The sequence below is a fragment of the Dipodomys merriami genome, unplaced genomic scaffold (genome assembly GCF_024711535.1).
Source record: "Dipodomys merriami isolate MVZ:Mamm:240054 unplaced genomic scaffold, mDipMer1.0.p SCAF_33, whole genome shotgun sequence".
Classification (NCBI taxonomy): domain Eukaryota; kingdom Metazoa; phylum Chordata; class Mammalia; order Rodentia; family Heteromyidae; genus Dipodomys; species Dipodomys merriami.
The window spans coordinates 10,521,871-10,534,064 of NW_027204826.1; the positions used below are offsets into that span (position 1 = coordinate 10,521,871).

At 49.8% G+C, this 12,194-nt stretch overlaps 1 protein-coding gene across 1 annotated transcript in view; it reads left to right on the top strand.

Annotated features, from left to right (window-relative positions):
* Positions 1-12,194, top strand: part of Pcsk6 (proprotein convertase subtilisin/kexin type 6) — a 98,112-nt gene that overhangs the window by 69,404 nt on the left and 16,514 nt on the right. The window contains exons 14-15 of the mRNA XM_070042669.1: positions 11,571-11,750; positions 11,915-11,953. Of these exons, the coding sequence (XP_069898770.1) occupies positions 11,571-11,750; positions 11,915-11,953 (219 nt within the window). The remainder of the gene's footprint in view (positions 1-11,570; positions 11,751-11,914; positions 11,954-12,194) is intronic.

The following is a 12,194-nucleotide window of genomic DNA, read 5'->3' on the forward strand; positions in this document are numbered from 1 at the left end:
CTTGCCTCCGCTGCTTTTACCCAGCGTGGCTTCAGGGTCTGTCCTCTGAGCACTGTGCATTACCATGCTATTTTCATGGGCAAATAGTATTCCATGGTACGTACAGGCCACTGGTGTCAGCATGGGCAAGTCAAGTATCTCTACCCGTGTCCTGTTGTCAATACTGCTGAAAGGAGCATTCAGGTACATTTTGTGTGGTCAGTGTGTCAGTGGTTTTGCTTGCTTTAGGTGTCCACCGGGTCACGTGTAACTGTGTTCACCTCGTGTGAGAGGTCCAGTTTCTCCACAGCCTTGCCAACACTTGTTATTTACTATTTTGGGGGGAGGGGGCATGTTTATCTGGGTTTGAGCCCAGAGCCTCTTACTCTTTCTCAGCTTTCTTGTCAATACTGGGTGCTCCTCCACTCGAGCCATGCTTTCAGTCCTGCTTTTTGCTGGCTCATTGGAAATGGAGTCTTGTCAGACTTCTCTGCTCAGGCTGGCAGATTCTCAGGTTGGGGAGAGCTTGAGACGGTAGAGTCTCTGCAAAGATGGCTAGAGACAGCGACAGTGCTCAGAGAGCACTGAGTGCAGAAGGGATGAGGGAGGCCTGGGTGGTAGAGGCTGAGCTGAGAACTGAGTGCCAAGGGCTGGTCCCAGGAAGCCCTCAGTCTGGAAACTCCTCTAGAGTAGCAGGAACCCTCTGGAAGTCAGCGTCTGGGGTGAGGAGGGTGGACGCAGGGCCCTGCATGTACTGCTGGGGATGTGTGAACATCACATTGCGGGGGGTGGGGGGGTGGGAGGGAGGGGGAGGGGGATGAGAGGACCTGTCACACAGCCAGCATATCATGTGACATGGGGTCAACCCAGTGCCAAATGCCCTGGTCAACCTGTGACCATCTGGGGGTCTCAATCCAATAAAGAATTGAAGGAGCCCGGTGTCGCTGGTGCAGCCTGTAATCCTAGCCACGCAGGAGGCTGAGATCTGAGGATCGCAGTTGGAAGCCTTTGGGGGGGGAGCAGGAAAAGCCCGTGAGACTTATGTCCAATTAACTACCAAAAAGTCACACGTGGAGCTGTGGCTCAAGTGGTAGAGCAGTAGCCCTGAGTTCAAGCCCCAGGATCAACACACACACACACACACACACACACACACACACACATACACATACACACACACACACACACACACACACACACACACACACACACACACACACACTGGTGCTCAGTTTTAATGGTATGCTGTATAAAACCTGCTTGGGAATCTTGGATAAGACCTGGGGTTGATTAAGTAATTAAGTGATATGAATCATATACTCATGTGAATAGCTCTACCTCCTGCCAGATTGAACTTGGTTCATGTAATTAGTTTCTTTAAAAAAGATTTGCTAGGCCCAAGAAGAGGTTAGTCATCCCTTTTCCTCTTCTGCTCCTAGACCAAGCCGGGGGGCAGGGGGGCCTCCTCCTTCCAGGACCTCTGACTTCCAGGAGGCAATTCTGGAATGGAAGCGGGTGCGAATCCTGCTTCACGGCCAGGCGGGCAGGTGCTGGCAGCTTCCCCTTCCTCCCTCTGTATCCACGACACCTTTCTTTCCCAGAGGATTCTTCCAACCAGATCGCAGGCCTCAAGAAGCAGGACGGGGGTGGGGGGTGGGGAGCAGACCAGGGCGATAGGGCGCGCCACTCCTAAATCATCCTTCCCAGAAGTCTGGCTGCATTTTCCAGTTTCCACCCAAAGTGCTCAAAACGTTGAGCTCAGTCCCCGAGGACAGGAAGTTCAGCTCGCAGGGGATGACGATGGCTTCATGCATCTGCCCTGGGCCTCTGTTCCTATGGGGGGGGGGGGGTGGCGGTGACAGCCCAGGCCTGTCCCTGAGGGGGGGGCGGGTCCCCCATCCCGGTCTTTCCACCGGGATGCATGCACCTGCCAGGGGTGCATTGCACCGGTCAGGGGTGTATGGCATGCACCTGCGTTCTCAGCCCAAGGGAGGGCCACACACGTGGCCTGGGCCCTGGGTATCGGAGGCTCAAAGGTGGCGGCGGCCTTCCCTATTCTGTAGGAGCCGGGCTGGGCTCTGAGCAGCGCTGCCACCCCATCTCCAAGGGCCAGGGAGCGTGTTCCCCCCATGCCCACCAGCGGCGTGTCCCTCATTGATTCCCGGCAGCTCTGAGGCTGGTGGTGTTCGTGTCTGGCTCCCGGGAGTTCGGGTGGGAGGGCTCCTCTTTCGAGTTGTCGTTAGAACATGGCCAGATGAACGTGGACAACTCACAGGTGCTTTGTCCTAGCAGTCCAGGCGCCCGCCTGTCATGAGAGGCTGCGTCTCCCAGACAACAGACAGCAGAGAGACTTTGAAGACCTCCCGCTGATGGGTTGGGCTGGCACAGGGCTGGCCTTCCCCCGGGAACCGTGGGGGCAGCACAGGAAGTCCTGGGGACAGAGGCAGAGGGAGGCTTGGGTGTTTTTGTCTTTGAGACCTCCATTCTGATGCGAGTCTCCTTCCACTGCACTGTGAATTAGACATCAGGAAGAGTGGGCCTAGATGATGACCTGTCTGAAGACCCTATGGAGAAAGTAGCTGGAGACACTGAAAAACAAATCAGATGCAGATACTTTAAACACATTTTAAAGCGACAACCATTAAAACAGTATGGCACTGGTACTAGAACAGATACACTGGGCATCATCCATTAAAAAAAAAAACCTACCTAGCCACCATGTACCATCATCCCTCAGCCTAGAAGGACCATCCAAGGGAATCAGCATCCTTCAGTGCTCATATCTTTTAATATGAAATGGCATAAGGTCAACATACAACCTTAATACGTCTCCAGGATGCTTTAAACTGTTTCTCTAGATGATTTGTAGTATCTAATAGGATGGATAAGCTATGTGCATAGTTGTTGCCCTGTGCTGTTTGGAGGCTGATCTGGACCTGGTGTTCACACTTAGTCTCTCTCTGTCTGGTGGAGTCTGGTTTAGCAGCCACAGGTTCTGAGGGGTGACTGATGGTACAGAGTCTCACTGTGGTGGAGACAGAATGCAATGTTGAGTAAAAAAGCTACCAGCCAATCAGCCAGCCATTTGGAAAGGAAGTCATTATTATGACAGATGAGTTACACATAAAATCAGAAACTTCTGTTTGGCAAAAACGAAAAGGGAAAAAAAAAGCAAGATGTTAAAATTAGCAAACTATTTGTAAAACATTTTGGACAAGTTTGAGTAATTCACACATGGCTTTTTAATGACTCTATCTTGGGCGCTGGCAAACTTTGTGTGTGCCGGGCCAGAAAGTAAGTATATTTGACTTTCTGGTCTCTTCCACAGTTAGTATTCCCTGCCAGCTTCGCAGTGTGAAAGGAAACACGTAGCCGAATAACTAAGCAGGAGAGCACAGGGAGTCTGTGGCCAGTTTGTGTCCCCTGGCTCTATCCCCTGTAAAAGTTGCCCTGGAACTTAGTAGTTCTTCAAACTTAAGCCACCTCTTTGCTTGAGTGTTCTTTGAAGCATCCCATAATACCCCTGTTTTTCTGCTCTCAGTCTGGGGAAAATGATGACTCTCTGTATCTGAATTCAGGTAGAGATAGATAGTAATATCGTCACATGAGTTTATTATAGGTTTGACTGAAAGAAAATTTGTACAACTTTCAAATAGATACATACCAGGGACTGTAAATTTCACCTCACCATTGATCCTCAGGGGATGATTCCATTGCCTTTTGCCAAACCCTTTGACTGTAGCCAGCCCGTAGTAGCAATTCATGAACAACTGTCTTTCCAACATAAATGTTGGTTTAAGTATGTGGGTGTGTATATGTGTGAGTGTGTTTGTGAGTACTGAGTCTTAAACTCAGAGGTTTTTCCACTCAAAACTGATCTGTAAGCCAGGCGCTGGTGGCTCACACCTGTAATCTAGCTACTCAGGAGGCTGAGATTTGAGGATCACAGTTTGAAGCCAGCCAAGGCAGGAAAGCCTATGAGACTCTTTATCTCTAATAAACCTCCAAAAAGCTGGAAGTGGAGCTGTGGCTCAAGTGGGAGAGTGCCAGCCTTGAACAGAAAAAAAAAAGCTCAGGGACAGCATTCAACCCCACACAAAAGAAGGGGGAGGGAGGAAGTGAAATGAAGTATCCACAAATAGAGCTTGGTGGCATTAATATAGAAAGAGTATTTATAAATCACTAAGAAATAGACAGAGCACCTCACTACAAGAATAGACAAAGAGCCCTGAAGAGCAATAAAGGAAAACAATCAACTTTTTTAAGAATCAAAAAGACGTGGATATCATGGTAGCAAGCCCGCCAACAGAAGTAGCAGGGATTCCAAAACAAACGTCAGGATGTATGTGGCATTTGTGCCCTGGAAGCTTTTACCATAGACTTGGGGGACTGGCCTGTTTGGTTCCCTGGGGAAGCCCAGCCTAGGGGAAACTGGTAGAGACCAGCAAGGAGCTTCAGAAAAGCCAGGACATGGGAGACAGCGGAGACCAGGGCAAACTGCTGAGAGCCAGCCAGGCTGAGCCCTCCACCGAACTGGCTCCATGGAAACAAATCTCAAAACTCACCAGGTAGCTGGGTGTGGATGGCTCACCAATGTCATCCTAGCTACCCAGGAGGTGAAGATCTGAGGATCATGGTTCAAAGCCAGCCTTGGCTGAAAAGCCCATGAGACTCTTATCTCCAATTAATCAGCAAAATAAAAAGCCCCAAGTGGAGCTGTGACTCAAGTAACAGAACATCAGCCTTCGTCCAAAAGATAAGAAACAGCTCCCAGGCCCTGAGTTCAAGACCACAGTACTGGCAGGCACACACACACACACACACACACACACACACACACACACACACACACACACACACACACACACACACACACACACACACACACACACACACACACACACACACACACACACACACACACACACACACACACACACACACACACACACACACACACACACACACACACACACACACCCTAGCAGGCAAATTCTTCGTCTTCCTTTCTTCTCCTGAAGTGACATTTCTTTCCCAAGCCAAACCAACAAAGATTTGCCAAGCAGCTTCCCTTCGGGCCAGCTCTGGGAGAGAGTATCACCCAGGAGTGGTGCGGACCGCCCAGGGGCTTTGGTGTGCACCTGAGCACATTCTCCGGGGCTAGAGCCATTTAGGCTCTTCCCACACATCTCAGCTTTCTCTGGGGCCCAGTCCACTCGACTCCACCGACCTGCCGGCCCCTCCTACCCTCTCTTCCCCACAACCTGAAAGGTGAGGTTGAGGCCGGATCAAATAGTCTGGTGAGGATCGCAATGCTTTTGTCAACGCTGGCACAGTAAACTATAGACACACAGATGCAGACAGATGGGTGAGCCCCTGTCCAGCCGCCCAGCTGCGGGGGCTACGCACACATTCAGCTCGGGGCTGAAGGAGCCCAGACCAACATCTGGCAGGCATTCGGAGCTGCAGCTGCTCACTCAGCGGGCCCGCTGTCAGGCCTGCTCTCTCTGACCCTGCTTCTGCAGGAAGAATGGTGGGAAGGGCAGTTCATCCTTCCCTGGGCCGGGGGTGGGAGGGAGTCACGTGGAGGAAGGTGTCAGATGAAGACGTGAAGAATTTAGGTTTACAGGATGCTACTCTGTCTCCTTCAGAACCTGTAAGGTTCTCGCCAGCATCGGAGAATAAATTCAGAGCCAAGACAAAGAAAGGAAGGTGGGGGGGAAGGGAGGGGAGGAGAGGGTGTTTTCTGACAGAGTGGAAGAAAGTGCATATTCAAGGGACATGTGAGCATGGTGGCTCCCACCTGTAATCCCAGCTACTCAGGAGGTGGAGGTAGGAAGATCATAGTCTAAAGTGCCCCCCAACCCTGACTAAAAGTAGCAGACATTACCTAAAGCAAAAAGGGTGGGGGGGCAAGGCTCAGATGGTAGAGCACCTGCCTAGCAAGCACAAGGCGTGTGCCGGCACGACCCCCAGCATCTATACTACTTTATACTTTGTGGCTTGATGACCGACATGAACCATCTCACACAGAATTCGTTGGAAGGAGCTGGCCTTGAACCTCTGTCCTCTGGGATGACAGATGTGAGCCACCAGCACCCAACTCCAAACACATTTTTAGGAGTAACATGCACTGTTTCCCTTTTCCTGCTTTACTTTGGGTTAATCAGATATCCTTCAGAACTCCACTTCGTTTCTTTGTTGGCTTTTTAGCTGGCCCTTGAGTGGCTGCTCTAGGAATGATGCAACTTTAATTTATTACAGCTGACTTAGCACCACTTTGAACAATTTCATACTTTGTAAATCTTAAGAGTCTCCTACCAGGGTGATTCCATTTCCTCCCTCTCTTATTTGTGTTTTCGTGGTGTTGAATTTTTATTTCCATGTTCATTGTGAACTCTTAACCTACACGAAGTTATTTTTCACTTTAAGTAGTCTTTTTGTCTCAAAGAAATTAAGAGAGCTACTCTTTGACGTTTACTACCATCTTTACTATTTGAAGTGCTGGTTCTTCCTACAGACCCAAATTACCATCTGGTATCATTTTCTCTCAGGTGGAAGAATGGCATTGCTATTTCTTATCATGCTGCTTTGCTGGCAGTGAATGTGCTCAGCGTTCATTTATTTGAATATGTCTATCTTTCTACCCATTTGTAACAGGTGTTTCCATTGGATGTGAAATCTGGCTTAGCATATTTTTTTTTTGTTCAGTATTTTTTATTTATATATGTTTTTTGTCCTGGTGTGGGGGTTTGGACTCAGGACCTGGGCTTCACTTCTGGCTTTTTTTTCTGCTTGATTGGAAATAAAGTAGTTTCACAGGGGCTGAGAAGATGGCTCAGTGATAGAGCGCATGCCTTGCATGCATGAGGCCCTGGGTTCGATTCCTCAGCACCACATAAGCAAAAAGAAAAAAGCCGGAAGTGGCACTGTGGCTCAAGTGGTAGAGTGCTAGCCTTCAGCTGAAGAGCTGAGGGACAGCGCCCAGGCCCAGAGTTTAGGCCCCACAACCGGACCCAAAAAAGAAAAAATAGTTTCACAGACTTACCTGCCCCGACTGGCTTTGAACCACGATCCTCAGATCTCAGCCTCCCGAGTAGCTAGGATTACAGGCGTGAGCCATCGGCACCCAGCTTAGGCCTGATCATTCTTAATTGTTCAGAATATCTTCTAGTGTGGCAACAAGCACCTATAGGAATTCAAAGTATTAGCCTGCAGTTTTTAATCCAACGAAACCTTTCCCTCACCCCTCTCTGCTTTGCCTCCAACATTTCAGTTTCTCCCTGGAGGGTTTTTAATGCTTCATTCAACATATTGGCTAGAGAAAAGTGCATTTCCCCTAATGCATTTCCATCGGCACTTTAGCCTTAGTCTCCCCCTAATTCCGGGTCCTTTTGATTGACAGGTGTGATCCTGCCTGCTCTGTAGGAAATGAGCTCAGGCAGCCGGGCTGGCACCAGTTAGCCCCAGGCTCCCACAGCCTCACCAGGCCCCGTGTGGACTTCGGCGGGCACTGCCAGCACTGGCCTTGATTGAGCAGGTGGATTTGCACTTATTTCTTCCTTTTCAGGAATCTGAAGGTGAAAGAGCCAAAAAACTTGGCTTTTTAAGAACGCCTCCTGGCTGAGTGCTGGTGGCTCACGCCTGTAATCCAGGCTACTCAGGAAGCTGAGATCTGAAGATGGCAGTTCAGAGCCAGCCCAGGCAGGAAAATCTGTGAGATTCTTTATCTCCAATGAACTAGCAAAAAGCCAAAGTGGAGCTGTGGTTTACAGGGTAGAATGCCAGCTTTGAGCAAAAATGTCAAATGAGAACAAGAGGTCCTGAGTTCAAGTCCCAGTAATGACATGTGTGCACGTGTGTATGTGTACATACAACATACACACAAGAAAAATCCCCTCCTGAAGACTAATTCCCAGTGCCAGCAGGTTTGTTTTTTGTTTGGGGCAGGGAGGGTTTTTTTGCAATTAATTTTATTGTATGTGTTGTACAGAGTGCTACTATTTCATAAGTGAGATAATGAGTGCATTTATTGTTTTTCCAGTCCTGGGGCTTGAACTCTGGGCCTGGGCACTGTCCCTGAGCTTCTTTTGCTCAAGGCTAGCACAATTGAGCCACAGAGCCACTTCAGGCTTTTTTGTTTTGTCTTGAGTAGTTTGTTGGAGATAAGAGTCTCATGGAGTTTCCTGTCCTGAGATCCTTAGATCTCAGCCTCGTGAGTAGCTAGGATTATAGGCGTGAGCCACAGGGCACCTAGCTTCATTACTTTTTTGGACAATGTCATCCCTTCCTTTGCTTTCCTCAGTTTCTCCCTCCCGACCCTGCCCATGAGTTACATAATTCCTTTTCCATATAGTATATACTCAATGGCACGATTTTTCCCTTTCTCTACCCCTCCACCCTGTTAATCCTCCCAGAAGAAAAGAACACCAAAGCAAATACAAACACCACCACTACCACCACCACCAATCGACCCATATTTCCATTTCCTGGAGTTTGTTGCACTAAATAGTGCTTTACATATTCAGAGGAGTTACATCTTTGTGTTCCTTCCCTAAGGAAGTCCTCGTTTAGTCTGACCATATGTGTGTGTGTATGTATGTGTGTGAGTGCGTGCCTAGAATCCCCTATACATGATCATGTCATTATATTTTAGATCTAGTTTCCACCTCTGAACGGGTACACGCGCTGTTTGTCTCTCTGAGCTTGGCTTACCTCACTTAGCATGATTTGTTCTAGTTCCATCCATTTCTCTGAAAAATGACATAATCTCATTCTAATGGCTGAGTAAAATTCCTCTGTGTACATATATCATATTTTATGAATTCACTCATCTGTTATTGAGTATCTGGGCTGTGTCTATAACTTGGCTGTTGTGAATAGTGTAGCATTGAACACGGATATGCAAATGTCTTTTTGGTATCCTGGCTTGTGATGTTCTGGGTAGATGCCCAGAAGTAGTATGACTGGATCATAGGGAAGATCTAGGTTTGGTTTGTTGAGGAACCTCCAGATTGCTGTCCATTTCCACCAACAGTGCAATAGGGTTCCTTTCTGTCCCACATCCCCGCCAGCTTTTGTTGTTGTTTGGATTCTTGTTGTTGTTGTTATTGTTGTCGTCATGGGGCTTGAACTCTGGGCCTGGACGCTGTTCTTGCGCTCTTCAGCTCAAGGCAAGCACTCTACTGCTTGAGCCACAGCACCACTTCTGGTTTTCTATTGGTTTATTGGAGCTAAGAGTCTCATGGACTTTACTGCCTTGGCTGGCTTTGAACCATGATCCTCAGATCTCAGCCTCCTGAGTAGCTAGGATTACAGGCGTGAGCCACTGGCACCTGGCTGTTGTTTGAATTTTTGATGGTAGTCATCATCGCAGAGTTGCGTTGATTTGCATTTCCTTTATGTGTTGGCAGGTTTTGGTCACAGTAAACTAGAGCAAGCCTGCCCAGTATTTGCATTCTTGTTAAATGACTTGTCTGGGGCAGGGCTAGCATTCTAGTCCACAGCCTCTAGGTGGCAGTTGTGTGCAGCCCGCCCCACCTCACCCCATCCCCATGGACCCTGGCTGGGTCTGCGATTGCCGTGCAAGTGACTGGCCTTTTCTTCTTTGGTCTCTCTACATCCACACTTCTCTTGTCTCCTCCTCAAACAGAGTGTGGCTCTAGGAGGGGCCAGGGGCGGAGGGAGCCGGCCCAATGGTGTAGGAATGAGCCTCCTGTGCCGTGGTGGTATTTGACATGACATGCTACAAGCCTTCACTGCGTCTTGGTCTCCGACCCGGGTGTTCCACATGGGGCTCTATCTGGAGAAAGGACTACGGGTGACTATAGCAAATAATGTTCGTGGCAAATGTGTATTTTCAGAAAAGAAGATAAAAGACGGTGGCATACGTTCTTAGAGACCATGCTCCAAGATGGATTGGTTAAGGAAATGGATGTGTCCAGATAGTGAACATTTCTTCCTTCCCCTTGCCAAGCATATATTTTTGTAAATCCTGATAAGTCTGGCACTGGTGGCTCACACCTGGAATCCTAGCTTCTCAGGAGGCTGAGAGCTGAGGATCCTGGTTCAAAGCCAGCCTGGGCAGGAAAGTCCATGAGATTCTTTTCTCTACTTAAATACCAGAAGACCAGAATGGAGCCGTGGCTCAAGTGATAGAGCACTAGCCTTGAGTGAAAAAGCTGAGGGACAGCACCCAGGGCCTAAGTTCAGGCCCCAGAACGGGTACAAACAAAAGCAAAATTTTAAAAACAATAAAACAGGTTTCCTGACTCTCTTCAGACCTCGACACTTGGCCCTCCCGTCCACCTGGTGGCCGTGGGCAGAGCAGGACCTCCCATCACAAGCTGGGTGTCTTCATCAGCTGCCAGCAGCCGCTGCCTGCCTGCACCTCCTCTCCTCTCTGCCAAAGCCCTGTCTGTGCCATGCTCTCTCACATGCTTCGTGCCCTCAGCCTCTGCATATTCGAATCTGTGCCAGGGCAGCCGTTCGGCGCCCCCTCCCCAGCCCTCTTCGCACCCTGGCTGGCTTGGGAGGGCAAAGCCACAGCCGAGGCTTCCTGCACTGCTGGATCCAGGATCCAGACCATAGCGCCTCACCTCTCAAGGGTCCCATCATGCCCCGGGGGAGGCCACAGGACAGGCCTGGCACCCATTGGGAATCCCAAGGGGAGATGCGCCACCAAGGGAGGGTGCAGGGTGCCCGGGGGTGCAAGGACACCTCCAGACAGCAAAGTGTCCCATGCAGCGGGACCCCCCCATCCCCCAGTAGGGAGAGAAGTGTGCTGCCCCCCCAGAAGGGGGAGGCGGGCCACAGCCTGAGTGACAGCTGGGAACCTTTAATTTTTTTATTCTTATAAAGGTGGCACATTGGTATATAGAGGGGTTACAGTGACCCGAGGCAGGTAGACAGGACATTTCTTTTTGGACAGTGTCATCCCTTCCCTTGCTCTCGCCCAGTTTTTCCCTTTCATCCCCACTCACAAGTTGTACGGTTCATTTTCCACATAGAAGCCACTGCTGCCTTTTTCATCCTTTGTCTCTCCATTTCTTTTTTTTTTTTTCTTTTTGGTTGGTTGTGGGTCTTGAACTCTGGGCCTGGCTTGAACTCTGGGCCTGGGCGCTGTCCCTCAGCTCTTCAACTCAAGGCTAGCGCTCTACCACTTGAGCCACAGCGCCACTTCCAGTTTTCTGGTGGTTCATTGGAGATAAGTGTCTCATGGACCTTCCTACCGGGGATGGCTTTGAACCACAATCCTCAGATCTCAGCCTCCTGAGTAGCTAGGATGACAGGAGCGAGCCACTGGCACCGGGTGCATTTTGATAAATACTATTTTGTGTGATCGGAGGTGCATAGGTCTAGCGCCTTTGTGTTCTTCTCCTTTGGCCTCACTGTGTGTGAATGCCTACACACCTGTGTCATGTATCACGTCCCGGTGAATTTTAGATCTAGCTTCCACATATGGGAGAAAACATGCGCTGTCTGTTTCTCTGAGCCTGGCTTCCCTCAAGATGGAAACCTTTGCATAGGCCCCAGAGCCTGCAGGGACACCAAGAGCTGCCCCGAGTGACTGTGGCTTTCCGGCCTTCCAGGAAAGCTGAAGGAGTGGAGCCTCATCCTGTACGGCACGGCCGAGCACCCCCACCGCACCTTCAGCTCCCACCAGTCCCGCTCCCGGATGCTAGAGCTCTCAGCCGTGGAGACGGCGCCCCCCATGGCTGCTGGCCCATCCATCCAGGCTGAGCTGCCCGAGGATGAGGAAGATTACATAGGTAAAGAGCCCGTAGCCAGAGTCGACGGTTCACCTCTGGACCTTGCTTTTCCACCGTTGCTCTCCAAGGTGGGGCTGTTCCTGGCGAAAGACGGGGGTGAGGATGGTGATGTGTCCTCTCTTGCCCAGAAATTCTAATAATGATGGTAATTTGCACTCACACAGCTCCTCACAACCAAGGCTCTCCTAATATTTTACAAACCAGTAAGTATACTTCAAACCAGTAAGTACTTTCTGACCCTCCCAGGCTGGGATGATTGAGCTTCTCTATGCCCAACCAGAACTGGCATTTGTCCCTGGTTCATTAACTGCCTAAATCATACTGCTTAGCTTCGTGACTCACTCCATGCCAGCCCCTTTCAGTGGTCCTCATGCGGAAGAATGCAACTGCTATCCAGGACCTGGGAAGGTTGGGGGGGGGTCTCTCGTATGACCAGGAAAGGGG